This window comes from Eufriesea mexicana, unplaced genomic scaffold (genome assembly GCF_001483705.2).
Source record: "Eufriesea mexicana isolate 0111107269 unplaced genomic scaffold, ASM148370v2 scaffold953, whole genome shotgun sequence".
Lineage (NCBI taxonomy): Eukaryota > Metazoa > Arthropoda > Insecta > Hymenoptera > Apidae > Eufriesea > Eufriesea mexicana.
In genome coordinates, this window is record NW_016909094.1 from 114,910 (window position 1) to 133,027 (window position 18,118).

The 18,118-nt window shown below is 25.8% G+C and overlaps 4 protein-coding genes across 4 annotated transcripts; 1 reads left to right on the plus strand and 3 right to left on the minus strand.

Moving 5' to 3' along the window:
• Positions 1–2,281: 2,281 nt before the first annotated feature.
• Positions 2,282–4,546, minus strand: Vps52 (vacuolar protein sorting 52). Its single transcript, XM_017899615.1, has 7 exons — positions 4,168–4,546; positions 3,912–4,094; positions 3,660–3,785; positions 3,393–3,577; positions 3,228–3,312; positions 2,953–3,156; positions 2,282–2,707 (listed from the first exon to the last, which is right to left on the minus strand). The coding sequence occupies exons 1-7, from the start codon at positions 4,543–4,545 to the stop codon at positions 2,282–2,284; spliced, it is 1,587 nt and encodes a 528-aa protein (XP_017755104.1). The 5' UTR covers position 4,546.
• An 86-nt stretch (positions 4,547–4,632) lies between these two features.
• LOC108547176 (vacuolar protein sorting-associated protein 52 homolog) lies at positions 4,633–6,976 on the minus strand (the record flags this gene model as incomplete). Its single annotated transcript, XM_017899581.1, has 8 exons — positions 6,618–6,976; positions 6,228–6,403; positions 5,767–6,151; positions 5,511–5,693; positions 5,259–5,384; positions 4,992–5,176; positions 4,827–4,911; positions 4,633–4,755 (listed from the first exon to the last, which is right to left on the minus strand). Coding segments are annotated over exons 1-8 (1,497 nt in total), but the record flags the coding sequence as incomplete, so codon positions are not given.
• A 1,490-nt stretch (positions 6,977–8,466) lies between these two features.
• Positions 8,467–11,943, plus strand: LOC108547208 (X-ray repair cross-complementing protein 6). The gene is made up of 10 exons (XM_017899618.1): positions 8,467–8,569; positions 8,891–9,104; positions 9,269–9,452; positions 9,705–10,146; positions 10,275–10,371; positions 10,449–10,686; positions 10,770–10,931; positions 11,258–11,488; positions 11,564–11,754; positions 11,833–11,943. The coding sequence occupies exons 2-10, from the start codon at positions 8,937–8,939 to the stop codon at positions 11,941–11,943; spliced, it is 1,824 nt and encodes a 607-aa protein (XP_017755107.1). The 5' UTR covers positions 8,467–8,569; positions 8,891–8,936.
• A 306-nt stretch (positions 11,944–12,249) lies between these two features.
• LOC108547177 (leukocyte elastase inhibitor) lies at positions 12,250–17,813 on the minus strand. Its single transcript, XM_017899582.1, has 9 exons — positions 17,760–17,813; positions 17,196–17,232; positions 16,928–17,128; positions 13,861–13,982; positions 13,280–13,640; positions 12,964–13,178; positions 12,731–12,910; positions 12,526–12,661; positions 12,250–12,453 (listed from the first exon to the last, which is right to left on the minus strand). The coding sequence occupies exons 1-9, from the start codon at positions 17,811–17,813 to the stop codon at positions 12,290–12,292; spliced, it is 1,470 nt and encodes a 489-aa protein (XP_017755071.1). The 3' UTR covers positions 12,250–12,289.
• Positions 17,814–18,118: the final 305 nt, after the last annotated feature.

Genomic DNA, 18,118 nt, shown 5'->3' on the forward strand with positions numbered 1-18,118 from the left:
CTACGCAATACACAGTTAGATCGTCCACTTTGAAAAGTTATGCATGTTATAAAAAAATGCATATTTCAGTCGCAAGACACGAAGGATATTTATACCTTTTTACTTATTACTTCTTTGCAATTTGCTAAAAAAAATACAATAGCAATATTTAATAAGTAATAATCTAACTTACAAAAAATACTAGTCTAAAAATGTTCTATTTTTAAAAATAAATAGTATTAATAATGAAGATGAAATTCTATTTGACAAAGATAACATCTTTATCGCTTAGAGATTATTACAGTAAATCGCAAAGAATTAAAAAACTATGAAAAATAGTATTAAAATGGTTAATATTCTCGTTAATTATTAATTAAAGGCATTCAATTTTTAATAATTAAAAATTAATACCGTCGATAGTTATGAATTTATTTGCTATATATATTTTTTCTGTAGATTTAAAAAGAAATTCATTCTTCTAAAAAAACATTATTTATATCTTAAATATGTATAAATTGCAAAATTTTGAGTTATTTCGTGACTTTTAACTGTTTATATTTTAATTTCCTAACTAATAGTTTTTATGTAAAGTACTGTAACTTTAACAAAATTATTTAAAAATTACCTTGAAGTTTTTAAAATATTCGTGTCATTTTTTCTTTTCTAAAAAGTGCAATTAAAACAAACGTACAATTGGCCTGAGAAACAAGAAAAATGAAATCTCGACTATCACAATAATGATAAATCGACACGATTTGCCATAGATATTGCAAAATTGTACGAATATAATGGAATCTCTTTAAAACATACACTAATAGAAAGTCTAATCTATGTAATATAGATGTGTGTTGATCCTTCAGGTTGCTACTTGCTGCACGACTTATACGCATGAGTCACTTATGTGCAAAAAATTAAATATCTAATTGTATAGAATGGTAATACAATACCATAATTAGTATTATTGTAGTATGTATTATTTTATAAATAAATGTACAGTATGTTTTTCGTAATTATTATTTTCTAATGTTTCCATCGTTTCACTAATTGCAAACTAACTAAACAAAAATTCGGGCAAATAATTCCAAAAACTTTCGAAACTTAATATTCTTCTTTTTATCATTTTTTATTTTAATACGAAGAGAAATGGTTGATTAAAATTTTGTTTAATAATTATAATCATGATTCACATTGAATTTTAAGAAACTCAAATATTTTAAATAACTATAAATATAATATAACTAACAAATATAAAGAATGAATTAAATGAATGTAACTTATTGTATTTTCTCAATCAAAAAGTAATAAATATCGTAAATTTATAAATAAATTTTAATAATAATATATTAATCTCAGATTTAAATTGAAATCTACATTTATTTTATTTACAATTATATTTTTTCACAAATTGAGAGGAATTATAGTAATATTACTTAGTATTTTGTTTTTATTTACACTTAAAATATAAAAAAGAATTATATATAATACAATAATATAATTTTCGTTTTCAGTAATGTAATGTGATTTATGTTTCCACTTTATTTTACTTCTGCTACAATAATTATTGCTGTACCAACAGGAATTAAAGTTTTTAGATGATTAGCAACTTATTATGGTTAAAAAATAGTAATAAATAATTCAATTATATGATCATTAGGATTTATTTTATTATTTACAATACTATATATATCTAACAATTTTTATTTCACAAAATTAGTATAGTGAATATGTTACATACATATTTTATAAGTTCAAAAATAAACTCTTTTCTTTAAAAGCATTTTCATAAATTTTTAATTCAGAAATCATTATAAACATTACACTACTTTAACTACTATATTTATCAAGTGTATTACATATGTACATTACAAAAAATTAAATATGTAATAATGACATTTTTCAATAATTTCCATAATTATTCTTTCGAATAAAATAAAAATCAATTTTATATAAATTACATGATCCTTTTAAATACTACTATCAAAAATATAATTTTTAATAAAAACTTAAATTTTGTGTAAAATGTATAATAAAATATAATCTTCCTTACATTAAAAAATATTTTCTATGAAAGGAACAGATAAAAACTATACAATTATATTTATAATAAAATTATTTTTAATTTTGGTAAATATAATATAAATAAAATGTAAAATTAGTTTCATTCATAAATATATATATATATATAACATTTTCATTTATAGTAATTCTAAGTTGACAAAAATTAGTACTAAATAATCAAACTGGTTTAGTCTTACACGCAATTCCATCTAATTTCAACAAAAGTCAAATTGTTCCATTTTTCCTAATAATTCGCTTTATATTTTTTCATTTCTACCATTATATGATGAAAGTTTGTTAATTGAGTACGAGCATTTGGTGGTAAAATTTTGTGAAATCTATGATAATATTGCACTAACTGTGTCATTGCGCGTTGTACTAGTGCTGTACCAAGTACTAAGCTAGGAAAAGATTTTAATACTTCATGATTAATTTCTTCTAATGCTCGTTTCCAATTATTTGTAAAAGATTGTACAAGGACTAATGCTTTTCCCTCTTGTCTTTTCGACTCATCAGCTTGACCTTTCTCAATCATGGCTTCAGATTCTTTAACAAACTGTATTATACCTCCAAAATGTGGACTTAAAATTTCCTCAACATATTCTGAAGAACGTGCATTTAATTGGTCGCGAAAACTTTCCGCTTCTTTTGAATTATCTCGTGTTCTTTCCTAAAAAGGAAAAAAAAAAATAATTATATAAAATATTCCTCTGGTAATTATATATTCAAAATATTTGAATACTGACTTTTTTATAATAATTATTTTAAATAATATTTTGAAGATAATTCTTTTTTAATTTCTTATAGAAATAAAAAAAAAAAATAGTTTTCTATGAAGAAAATATTAATTAGAATTAAATTTAATTTTTAAATGAAAAAGAAAAATTTCACAAGTATTGAATTTAATTTCATTACCATTAATACACCAAGAACCAAATCATAATTATTGATAAGGAAAACCAGTTGTTGAATTCTACTACTAAATGTAGCTGCCATTCTTAACAGGAAACATTGTACAGCTTCTCTTAATTCTGCTAATAATTGTGTGGCTCCTTCACAAGGAAATCCTTCAACTACACTAACCATTGCAGCACTAAATTCAGCATATCTTCGTGTAATCTATAATAAATTTTAAATTATTCCTATATCCAAAAATATCAATTAATTTGACTTCAATGTTGTAAACTTACATAATGTGGTCCTGTTTCTTGAGTGAGCTTAAATGGATCACAATGTTTTATACTTTGAATATTCAATTGAAAAACATATTCAAATCTAAAAATTTAAATAAGAAATTTATACATTTAAACTTATTTAAAATGAAAAAGATTATATTGATATATTAACTTAAATACCTAGGCCAAATTACCGATGTCATGTTGTCCCAATATCTATCTAAAGCCGGTACTGCTCTTTTATGACAAGTTAATCGATATCGCATTACTAAATGTAAACACAAGAATAAAGCAATGGTATCGTAACAATCTTCCACAAAAGATTGTAAATTTTTCACCATTAGATTTAATGTTTTTCCCATTACCTAATCATTAAGAATATAATTTTATATTCAATTTTTATTTTTTTCATTAAGACAACACAAAAAAGAAATTATTTCATTTTACCTCATTAAAAATATCCATTGCTTGCGCACCACGCATTTTAAAAAATTCAGTTAAAAATAAATATTCTCTACAAGCATTATCTACAAGAGCATATTGTTCACTTCTAAACAAAGCTTCATAATGATACTGAAAATATAAAACAATTAAACAATTATATCAATATTTTGTAAATAATACATGTACTTAAATTTTCATATCACAAGGTAATTGTTAGATAAAAATAATTTAAAAAATGATAGTTTTCATATTCACCCTTGTTTTAGATGCAGTATGAGGTATTATAATGGGTGCTTCTAATTGAGAATTTAATACATCTCCTCTGCTACCTATAGAAAATACTGTGCCTCTATGTTTTAATGTAGTCTTATGAAAAATACCTCTCCCTGCAGTGTCTTCAACCCCCATCAAATCATCTTTAGTAGCTCCTTCCTCAAACTATACAATGTAAAATATAAAATAAAAATTATTCTTTTGGCATCTTACTTTTCTGTTTTTATTATTATTTTACCTGCAACTTCATTAGTCTTGAAGAATATGACTTAAAATATGAATAATATATTTTACTCATTGTGCTAATATATTCTGCACAAATTTCTTGTGTCACATTTCTTTCATTTGCTAAAATAAACTCAAAAAAAAATTTATATTTCAACATATTATTCTGTGGCACTTGATAATTTGTCATTGGTTTCCTAAATTTATAAATCTGCTCCAAAAGATATGTACGGATCTTTGCTAATGCTTTCACTTTTAGTTTTTCTAATATATCTTTCACATCTAAGCATGACTTTGCTTCCTTAAAACTCTGCTCTTTTACAAAATTTATTTTATGGTTCAATGTTTGTAGTTGCGTTAAAAATTCTTTTTCAGTTACTGGGCAATCCATAATACCCCTGTATATATTACAAATTATTATATATTTTAATTATATATTTATGAACAAGAAATTATTTTTGTAGAAATACTTACGCAAACTTAACAGGAAACATTGTACAGCTTCTCTTAATTCTGCTAATAATTGTGTGGCTCCTTCACAAGGAAATCCTTCAACTACACTAACCATTGCAGCACTAAATTCAGCATATCTTCGTGTAATCTATAATAAATTTTAAATTATTCCTATATCCAAAAATATCAATTAATTTGACTTCAATGTTGTAAACTTACATAATGTGGTCCTGTTTCTTGAGTGAGCTTAAATGGATCACAATGTTTTATACTTTGAATATTCAATTGAAAAACATATTCAAATCTAAAAATTTAAATAAGAAATTTATACATTTAAACTTATTTAAAATGAAAAAGATTATATTGATATATTAACTTAAATACCTAGGCCAAATTACCGATGTCATGTTGTCCCAATATCTATCTAAAGCCGGTACTGCTCTTTTATGACAAGTTAATCGATATCGCATTACTAAATGTAAACACAAGAATAAAGCAATGGTATCGTAACAATCTTCCACAAAAGATTGTAAATTTTTCACCATTAGATTTAATGTTTTTCCCATTACCTAATCATTAAGAATATAATTTTATATTCAATTTTTATTTTTTTCATTAAGACAACACAAAAAAGAAATTATTTCATTTTACCTCATTAAAAATATCCATTGCTTGCGCACCACGCATTTTAAAAAATTCAGTTAAAAATAAATATTCTCTACAAGCATTATCTACAAGAGCATATTGTTCACTTCTAAACAAAGCTTCATAATGATACTGAAAATATAAAACAATTAAACAATTATATCAATATTTTGTAAATAATACATGTACTTAAATTTTCATATCACAAGGTAATTGTTAGATAAAAATAATTTAAAAAATGATAGTTTTCATATTCACCCTTGTTTTAGATGCAGTATGAGGTATTATAATGGGTGCTTCTAATTGAGAATTTAATACATCTCCTCTGCTACCTATAGAAAATACTGTGCCTCTATGTTTTAATGTAGTCTTATGAAAAATACCTCTCCCTGCAGTGTCTTCAACCCCCATCAAATCATCTTTAGTAGCTCCTTCCTCAAACTATACAATGTAAAATATAAAATAAAAATTATTCTTTTGGCATCTTACTTTTCTGTTTTTATTATTATTTTACCTGCAACTTCATTAGTCTTGAAGAATATGACTTAAAATATGAATAATATATTTTACTCATTGTGCTAATATATTCTGCACAAATTTCTTGTGTCACATTTCTTTCATTTGCTAAAATAAACTCAAAAAAAAATTTATATTTCAACATATTATTCTGTGGCACTTGATAATTTGTCATTGGTTTCCTAAATTTATAAATCTGCTCCAAAAGATATGTACGGATCTTTGCTAATGCTTTCACTTTTAGTTTTTCTAATATATCTTTCACATCTAAGCATGACTTTGCTTCCTTAAAACTCTGCTCTTTTACAAAATTTATTTTATGGTTCAATGTTTGTAGTTGCGTTAAAAATTCTTTTTCAGTTACTGGGCAATCCATAATACCCCTGTATATATTACAAATTATTATATATTTTAATTATATATTTATGAACAAGAAATTATTTTTGTAGAAATACTTACGCAATAAGAGCTTCTGACACTGTCATATCTTCAATAAATTGACTAAGTGGTCCTCTGATTATTTGTCTATTAGACAATTGTTGACTCATTGCCACAGATTTACGTTGCAAATAAAGTATTTCTGAGCTAATACTTCCTAAGTCTAATTGAAAACTCATCAACATGGATTCCATTTTCTGTAAAAAAGGTATATCCATGCTGTTTCTTCAAGATGCAAAATTTGATAAATTATAATCAAATTTGATAGAATAATACATTTCTGAAATGCATTTTAAATTACATATTCAAATATGTTTAATATATTTTACTTTTCAAAATTAAAAAAAAAAATTTATAAATTATAAATTATAAAAATTCATACATTATAAAGTTAAACTATTAAAATCTAACCTCTAAGATATTATCACATGCAGCAATTTGATTATGGAGACTCGCAATATTTTCACTTTCTTTTATATAATCCTGAATAGATTTATTTTCAACTTCCTTTAGTTCTTTTTCAATCTGCCTGGAATATTGACGTAAATCTGTCCCAGTTTTCAAAACTTCTTGAACAACATCATCTCCAAGGTCTTGTGGCAATTGCGCTTCAGTATCGTCGAAAATATCAGTTTCACCGGACATTTTACAAACTTTTCGTTTACTTTAAATTAATTTACTTATTTAAATTTATGTATTGCAGAGTAATAAACTCCATTCCTTACTATCCTGTCAAACCTCTTTTACTCCGACTCTTAGAACTGTCACGATCATACGTTAATAGAACAGAACCATAGACAAAATATATAATAGATATATCATCTTATGAAATTTCGAGTTGAACTGAAATACCGATCGTGCACAAAAGTCATATAAAATAAGTGTATGATAATTATATTCAAATTCTTTCTAATAAAAATAATTCTGCGTTACACAATAGCTACTCAACATTTAATATTTAAGTCTCCCTTTAAACAGAATGATTAAAAATTACTTGTTATTTTATAAATTAAAACCGTTATTTTTAGAATAACAATTTGAATAATTGATTTGAAATTATTCGATAGTATATTCAATATTCGAAGTATTTTGCTGGTACATAAATATTGAAGAAAAGATCATTCTTACATTTTAAGCAAATTTATTGCGTGCTTTCTGTATTAAGGTACGCTATCTAACTTGGAGCGAAATATATAAATTCTCTATCCTTTCTCTCTCTTATTTATTAAACAAAACATAATTGTTCTACCGATTATCGATTCCGATTTGCTTATTATTGTCTAGCTAATGCGCGACACACCCGTTTGTGAATCGGCGTGTGGGATAGTAGTAATACGATAACATTTTGCTCTTGTAAATCATTCTCACGATTCGTTTTTGACACCCTCTCGAATCAATGTCTGCCATCATCAAAATTCAAATTCGGGGATTGTCATCGGGTTGGTTGTACATCCGGTGTCAATGTGAGAATCACCGATTCATCGTATTCATATTTCATATATTTTCATGCACATTCTTTTTGTTTTCGATCCAAATGGTAAATAGTTATTTAAGTGGTCGTAAGATAATAAAATCTTTATTAACGGAACGATCGATTATCAGAAAGTCAATTAATTGAAAATTTAATTACTGGGATATTCAATTATCCGAACACTATTGTTTAACGATAATTAGGGATAGTCTCGTTCTAAAAGTGATATTTTGATTTCAATTATGCTTATTTCTTTTTTTTCTCTTACTCTCATTTTATTTCATCACCATTCATTATTTATACGATGTTTATTGGGTTATTAATATTGATTTCATTCTATTAAGTGACATCATCAGGTTATAAAACTAATAAAAATCTAATGAACTACCAATTTTACTTATACCAAAAATTGATCATTGAACTAACAGCTAAAGGAGATTGGAAGACTAAAATGAATATTGAAGGAAATTGATATCTTATTATGAATAATAAACGACTTTTCTTAGTATAACAAAGTTATTCGATTATTCCCACGACTATGTCATATTTTGGTTCCGATAATTGAGGGTCTATTATATCTAATTTCAATTTTAATCACTATTAGCATTGTAATCTTTTCTTATGCTGAATCGGTAACGTCGGAAACAACATTAATGTGGTAACGGTTTCATGAGCTGCTGAGAGTCGGGTGAAAATTGAGTCATATTCTATATCTTGTTTATCCAGCGACTTTAATTAAAAATTATGCGATAACAATGAACAAATTAACCACTTTACTATCTGGAAAAAACATATTCTAATAATAAGTCATATGCTACCTTCATAATTAAAGGAACTGCGAAAAATATAACGACATACAAAGTTGGAGCAACATTATTTCTTTTTATAAAAAGTAAGAAACACGGGTAATGTACATATGCAAAGAAACTTCTAAAATATATTTAATTGCAATATCATTAATTGAAACATAAACCTATGAATATATTGTGAAAGAAGTTAATTATTTTATTGCAGTAAAATATTATATATAATTTGTAATTATTACATTTTAAAATATTTAAAATATATAGTAATATAATAACTAAAATAAATAATAAATTTTATTTTTACTGTGATTTATAAATTTTAACGTTAGATATTAATTTTATTGCGAAAATATTTTCTGTTCCTTAAAAATTTTGAATGCAGTTTGTTTGCATGATATCAATTTTAGGAGCTATTGGGAAGATTTTTATACTAACAGAGAAAGGAAAGATACAATGGCATCTTATAATAATGAAGATTCAGAAAATGAAGAAAACTATGAAGATGATCCAAAAGAACTTTATGGTATTAGAGATGGAACACTCTTTATAATTGATGCAACACCTTTAATGTTTAAAAATGATCCACATACAGAGACCCCATATTTTATACAATGCATAAGGGTATAGTAGCTTAGTTTTTTTTAAATTATTGTTAGACTGATGTAATAAATATATTTTTGAAGAATATTGTATAATTCAATAATATTTTCATTTACATTATTATTAGTATTAAGTAGTAAAAATAAAAATTTCAACATTATTTTATTATTTCTTTCGCAACTTAGCAATACAAAGAAATTCTTAAACAAAAATTGGTGTGGAACAGGCAAGATTGGATGGGTTTAATCTTGTTTGGAACTGAGAAATGGGATATAGATCCTGAGAAGAAAATAGAAAGAAAACATATATTGACACTTCAGAAATTAAATCTCGTTTCTGTGGATAATTTAAAAAAAGTGATGAAAATAGGTAATACCTTTATATAAAATAGTATACAAAATATAAGATAGAGAAGTAAAGTAATTTCAAAGCAATTTTTGTTACAGAGATAAGAATTATATATTAAATGCAGAGGAAAGCTATCTTTAGGTATATTAGATAGGAAAAAGTCAGAATTTTATACAAAAATTAATAAATCATATATGGGAATATAGTTTTTATTCTACTCTTTTTCAAATTTTCTTAATCATTTTTATATCTTTTGTTGTATCTTATACATAGATGAAGGGAAAGATTGGGAATACTACAAGAGTATTGCTTCTTCTACGGCTTATCCATTACATGATGTTTTGTGGCACGCATCACGAGCATTCTCTGCTATAAGTATCACTATGCCACAGAGAAGAGTAATTCTTTTTACATGTCAGGATGTTCCTCCGATGACAGATGATAATGAAAAACACAGAATAAGAGTAGCAGCAACGAGTTACAGTGATATAGGACTTCAATTATTTGTTATTGGTTTGAGTGAAAATTGGAATCATGCTCTATTCTATAAAGATTTAGAAATGTTATCAGGAAAAATTGATGCTGATGATTATAAAAGAACATCTTTAAATGATTTAGTCGAGCAAGTAAAGTTGCCATCTAGAAATATGGCAAAACTACCATGGAGATTAGGAGAAAATGTGATTATAGATGTATCTCTTCGTAATCTCTCTGTGTAAGAAATACGATTTTACTTTTACCTGTTAGATAATACTAATTTCATTTCTTGAATTACTTTTTTATTTAATTCAGATTTTAATGAAGATGGTATAAATTTAAAGAATTATTCTGTTTTTTTTTTAGTAAAACTCAATATTTAAAAAAGGAAAATATAAGCAAAGAAACCAATACTCCTTTAACTTCGCATACATATCTTAAAGTGCATGAAGATGATTTTAAAGTATGTATTTTTATAATTTGTGGTATATATGTTTTAATAACCATAATATAATAAATATCTTTCCTCATATATCATAGAAAGAAGTAGAAGATGAAGAAAGTCAACGAGCAGCATCACCAGTTCTAGACATGGATATTCAAACATATCAAACATTTGGCCAAGAAAACATATATTTTACACAAGCAGAAGTGAGATCCATGTGTACAACACGAGAACTAGGCATTGATTTAATTTGTATAAAACATATTTCTTATCACCCTTTGTATCATTTTGAGACACCATATTTTGTTACACCAAACAAAAGTAATCGTAAAGGTAATTTTTATTTTACGTTTAAATATTTGTACATATTTACAAAATAAAATTTCTTTACTGTTTTTAATTATTTTTCACTTTAGATAACAAATTATTATTTGGTGCATTACTCAACAAATGTGATTCCAAAAGTTTAATGATAATATGTGCACTAACAATAAGGAAACATTCTGCTACAAATCTATATAGTATGTTACCAAATGCAGAAAAAGGCGGATTTTATTTATATAAAATACCATTTAGAGGTTTGTTTTTTAAATATTACCTTATTATTAAGTAAAAATGAATGTTAAAATTATGTAAATAAGATAAATTAACTAATTTTAAATTTATTTAGAACTTTTAATGAAACCAAGATAATTAAAAACGTAAAATTCAAGAATATTTTACTGTCAAGAATTATATAATACTTCTATATCTATATCTTTTATATTTATATAATACCATATATAAAATATTTGCCGTAAATTAATATATGTTTTCTTATATCTCAAATGCTGTAATATGGTTCCAAAAATACAAATTTTATAAAAAAAAAAAATTGATTTAACATATAATTCAATTATTTTAGAAAACGTACGAAACATTAGTGAATATTTCCCAGACTATATATACGACAATAATGACACAAAACCTCCAATTGATCCAAACGGAATTGAATTGCTGGAAAATATAATTAAAAAATTAAGTATCGAATATAATCCGAAATTATTTCCGAATCCAAAACTAAAAGTTCAACTTCAAACTGTAGAAACCTTAGCTTTAGATTTGGAACAGCAAGAGCCTCCACCTGATGGCACACGTAAGTTTTGTTATAAAAATGCAAGCATTACAATATAATGAAACTTTCATAACATGGTTCAAAATTAAATTTTAGTTCCAAAAACTGATGAAATGCATAAACTTGTAAAAGATTTATTAGATGAATATGATAACATATTTAATGTAGAAACAGACAATATAAGTGATGAGGTACCAAAGAAAAAACTTAAAAAAGTTAATGAAGTAACAGTACCAACAGCATTGGAAGATGTGGAGAAGATTCAAGAATATGTAATTAAAGGACAGGTATATTAATGAATATATATTAGTGAAAATATATTCATATTTAAATAAAATTTATTATAAATTTATTTTCTTTCACAGCTAGAAACTTTTGTTGTGTCACAATTAAAAACCATTTTAAAAACATTGTGTTTAAAAACATCTGGCAAAAAGGATGAATTAATCAATAGGATTAAGGAACATTTTAAATAAAATGTTATAAATTGTTATTCAAGAAAAATTATTTACTTGTGAATTACATTTGTATTGTGCGACTTTTTACATGCATAAATTCAATTCTGTTAAAACGTTTGGTAAAAAAAAAGTACTTTAACAAGTTTAAAACGAATCACGTATAAAACTTATTTAAAAGTAATAATTTATTTGTGAATTGTTTTCTCTATATGATTTTGTAAGTTTATAATAACACTTTGTATTAATGTATTTATATAAAATAAATATATTATATAATATATAGTAAGTTATGTTTATATATATAAAAAAACAGAAATATGTGCTTTAGTTTAAAAATTACTCCTTTATAATCTAAAAAAAAAATTTATAATTCATCCTTGCGTGGCGCAACCTGTATATCTCGTACATTTCCGATGAAAAGTGGTATATTCTTCGGTTTATATTGAATTATAAACATAAATGGTCTATCGACTAAAAATTCCTCTGATTCTGCCAAATTTAGTGCACGTTTTAGTCTCATATAAACAGCTAGAAAATAAATTTAATTGTATTAAAAAAGTATGTGCAATATAGTTTCACTTTCTTAAAGATTAAATTTACCTGTCGCAGCTGCAGCTTCCGTACCTTCTTCACTAACTTCTATAACTGCTTTATGTAAAACTTTATCTACTACCAATGGTTCATTGGAAATACTATTAAAATTTGCATCAGACATAAAAATTCTCTTTAAACCAAGCTAAAATTTACAATACAAATAAAATATAGCATTCTTAACCTTGTAATATATAAAATATATTATTTATACCTTATATAAACTACTTTTCAAATCGATTGAAAATTCAATTTTAAATTTTGGAAGATATAATTCAATATCATTGTAGAATCGCGAAGCATTCGCAAGTGCTTCCCATGAAAAATTAGATTGCACATTTTGTAGGCCATCTATTTCATTTGGTAATATTATTATCATCACAATATCTGTATTCTGTAAAATATTTTTTTAGTTTCTAATATAAGAATTTATACATATAAACATACCATGTATGGGATTTCAATAAATTTTGCTTGCAGTGTTGGTATATTACCATAATTGTATTGAGACTTGTTAAACATTGTTGGTACAAGTTTTGTTTGTTCTTTTGTAACATGAAACACTTTATTTTTTGTATTCAGTGTATTAAATGTATTTAACCATTTAGCATTAAAATAAATTGCATTTATTAATACTAATTTTGTATCTTCATTAAAATCACCTAAACATCAAAAACACTGTTTATTATATTATTATTTTATTTTTATAATTATTGTAATTACTTAAATATATATTTTTTTTATACATATGAAAATAATTTACTTGATGATACAAGATCAAATATTTTATTATTTGTATTCTCTTTAACCCAAGCATTAATTTTTTCAGCTGTGTCTACATTATTTTTAAAATCAATTTTGGATATCTCAGATTGATAAACCTCTTTTCCTATTGTTAAAAATTCTGTCAATAATTCAAATCCATCTTGTATATATATTGTATTTGCAATATACAATTTAATATTCTCCAGAGCTTTTATTATTGAACTCTTATCATAGTGACAAAGCGTTTTAGTCAATTCATCTAAAGTAGTAGATTCTGCACCATGTGAAAGATAAGACAATATCATGTGTATACTTAAAGGTGAATTAATAATATTTCCCACATTGGTAGAAAATAATTCCTAAAATAAATCAGATAACTACAATACAGAATTATATTGATATTCAATAATTGATAATACGGCAAATTTTTTTGATTATGTCATAATTTATTCAAAATAAATTTTATTTATATATTTTATTTAAACAAATCATAATATATATCTCTCTATAAACCAGCGATTAAAAATAATTGTAAAGTATGCTAAAGAAATTTATAGATTCTAATTAATTTTTACTTACTTTATAAAAAGTTTGTGCAAAATCATTACAAGAAGTAGACAAATGTATATCTGTATTATTATTGTTAGTTGAAGAAGTTGCAGATGATTGCCCGATCATAATAATAGCAAATGTATTTAATACTACAAAATAAAAATTTTCATTAACATTTTAAAATGTTTAAAAAATTATTATATATAAATATAATATTAATGTTTTTTAACAAATAATAAGTAGATACCTAAATACGGTACAAAAATTGTCATTATTTTTATATTATATTAATACTGTTAGCAGAATGGAATGTTTAATATATTTTAAAAGTGATTATAACCATTATAAAGGTTAAATGAAAATGCCAAATAGTTTAACATTGTTTTGAGTATGTTGTCTCAGTAATTTTTTTTTCTAGCAATATTAAAAGCAAAATATTCATTAGATATTAAAGTTTTAAAACCAAACATTACAATGCGTAAACGAAATAAATGAATCCATTATTCGTGCTATATCAGAATACTAAAAACTACAGAATTGTCAAAAGAGGTTAAGTCTGTCTCGCGTCAAGTATAAATAAAATACAACTACTAACCTATTAAAAACTAAAAAACACCTGTTAAGTTGAGAAAGAACTGAGCGCGGTTTTATTTAATTTAAAAACAAATTTTCTCAAAAGACGTATTGTTCCCTCTAACTGTACTGTATATACAACTGTCAATTTGTAGAAACAGTAAATTCAGGTTTCGGAATAAATGATAATATCTAATTAATACACTAGAAAAAACATAATCTATATTATTTGTAAACTACATTTGTAAATTATACATTAAAAATAATTTCATAATTTTACAATTTCTTGTAAATTTTACTGCTTCTGTATATTAGAATATAAAGTTTTGACTTTTAATATTTTCTATCCTATATTTTTAAATGTATAATACTTTTTGTACAAGATCATTTTTATGACTTATTACGCCTTATATAGTATATATTCTAGAAAATAAGTATTGTAAATATCTTTAATTATTTATAGACACATCTAAAATATTGTTCAAAACATACAAATTTATTTATTAACTAAAATTAATAATAAAAATATGATACAATATAAAATAATAGATAATGCTTAATTAATAGGGGAATAATAAACGATACTATTGAATACCTTCAAAAATTACGGTATATGAATGATTGTTTTTTTAAGAATATTTTACATCAACTTTCGACAATACGAATAGATTCTTGTAATACACTTACTGTGTGTCGTTAAACCTGATAAGGCGTAATATTTTTAAAATTGTCAAAGATAAAAAATTACAACTTTTCATATATTATTCAATAAAAAGAAACTCCTTTATTCAAAGATTACGTTTAAAACTTTATTATAAAATATAGTCTTAAAATTTGTTGGTTATGAATTAATGGTAGATATACCTTTTAAAAAGATTTTATCCTAAAAAATTCTTTGGTTTACGTTAATATTATATTATTATATTAATTATACATATTTAACATGGTATTTATAATAATTATAATCATATAACATAATAGTTTATAATAATGTAATTATAATAAATATAACAATTACCGTCGACTTATATTACTTTATATATTTATATTTATTACTTTAGAAGTAATTTTTGTTTCTTTATATCGCTGTTTCCGAAATCTGTTCCATAGGATCAATTATACTGAATAAAACGTAAAAATCTGTCACATCTTTTCAAGATTTTAAAGATATATTGATTTCTTAAACGTTCGTCGTTGTCTCTTCGTCGAATTCTTTTCCCTCGTCATTTCAGGAATTAGATGACGGATAAGTAAGTACGTTAGCATGCGTCATATTTCGATTTGTAAGCCTATGATCCACAACATAACCGGATTTCCATAATAGCAGGGCTCATCTATTTACATGAATATAAAGGTCATTTTTTTTTTCGCAGTCAATGTAAATGAAGGCAAGTATATACTAGGTAGAATAGTTAGGTTTAAGTAAGGTTAGGATTAGGGTTCTTCATTCCGGTCGCTAGGAGGCGGTAGGCTACTCAAATCGAGTTTTTAAGTACACTCGTTATATATATCCATTGCCGGCTGCCATGATGTGTTTATAGAAATCATAAACAGTGTTCAACGTTTATTCACGTGCTGCCACAACATGTAGTTATAGGCAATATTCATTGTAGTAGTAACAATAGCTTTTTGCGAAAATCTTCGAAACCGAGGCCGAGGGGTAATTACATATATAGGAAAAAGTTGTTCAAAATGTTGATTTCTGCAACATATATAAAAACCATCGAAATCGGTGAGATCCTCCTTTTTATAAATAATTACCAAATTATTTTCGAGATATTGATTTAATAATAACATCACGATTGTTTCATTTATATTTCACTAAAATATTTGTTACAAATTGGATGGAAAACTGCCAAAAGTTGAGGAAACTATTCAAAATCTGAATTTGACATATATGTTCAAACATGGAACGAAATAAAGAAAGAGACAAAGATACAGTTAGAAATGTAATGATGAAGATCAGTGTTCTACTAAAAGACAATTTTAACACAGATTGGATTGAAAACGTCATCGTGTTCTTAAAAGAAATGAAATTACTGACACGAATAATAGTCACTAATAATGCTATCTAACCTATATTTCTTTTTGTAATGTTCACTAGATTATCTTTGTAAAATTATTCGTCTTAAATATGAATTTCCAAGCAAAATTATTCTGTCATCCTCAGTTTCGAAAAATTCGAATTTTCGATAATGCAGAATCAAAAAAATATAATAATTTGATGAACAATATTTTTGAAAAGATATAGACAAATATAGGTGAGGAAAAAAATTTACTTTTACTATATATAGGTAATTGGTGAGAATTATATCATACATAATACGAAATATATATTCATATACATATACATATTATATATTTACTTATTTATTTATTTATTTATTTATTTATTTATATATATTATATATATTTGTATTTATGTTTTACAATCAAAGTAAAAATTCTGATAACAGATTCACGCGTATATTCCTATGTTCGAAATCGCGTGCAGACTACGAACTCGAGTTTTCAGCAAAGCAATTCGGGGGCAGTACGTTCTCGCTCATTCGATGAATAATGAATGACAATCTCGGGGCGAATGACACAGAGAAGAATGCCAGTGTGAACCTTATATCGTGGAACGATTCACGCATATTGGCTTTTACCGACTCCCCCATTTTTTCCTCTGCTCGTACACCTCCTCGAGTTTTAACTTTCTTCGTCACACTTCTTTCTTCATCTGCCAATGTATATATGTTCTTCCTATACAAATCCTAAAACTCACTTCCTATATTATTATTCCCTACCTCTTCCTGCATTGCTGCACCTATATCCACCAATTATCTGCAATCATTCGTTTACATTTCATGTATATATACACTTATTATATATAATATTTAATATAAATGAACAGCATGTCGGATCCAATGAATTACCAACACAATTTAATCATAATATCAGAGAAGTTATAGGATGCTAGCTTTCAGAGGCAATTTTCACGTACATGACTTCTCCGGTTCCTTTTTCCTCGTAAATTTTCTCTATCCTTTCACATATGTTTCTTCTATCAGGTGAAACACACCCTCCTCTCTTCGACCCTCTCTCTGTTTCTCCTTTTTACTTTCTCTTTCAATTTTTCATCTCGTCATCGTCTTTCCCACACCGATCCCTCCCCCTTTGCTCCTCTCCTTTTCCTTCCTTTCCGTTCTCCTTTTCCCTTCGTTCCTCTCTCCTGTCGCCCCTCTTCGCTCTCTCGACTATTTCTTTCCTACTCCTTCCCACCCTCTGCTCCGTCCATCTCTGTCCCTCATCGATAGCCACCTGTACACACGAAAATGTGTTCGTCAGTCGCAGACGCACATCCTGATTACTAATTCACGAAGCCGCGGACTACTTCCTTGCTGCGTTGTGACACCAAATCCCATATTCCGGTCGAATGGAGAGTCGAGACGGACACGGTGATCCTTACGAACTCGCGAATCGCATAAAATACTGGCCGATTGTGCTAACGCCAGACGGAAACTGGCACGAGAACCAGCGGGGAACTTCGGCTCGAGTTCTCTAGCTTCTGTAATGATCTGCCAGTTGCTTTACTCGATAGGATCTGCCGATGGTTTAGATTGATTTAGACGTCGAGCTGTCGTTGAAATCGCTCTGTTGGAAATTTGTAACATGATTATTATATGCATGTATGATTGCAATGATAATGGTAATTTGGATAATTTCCATT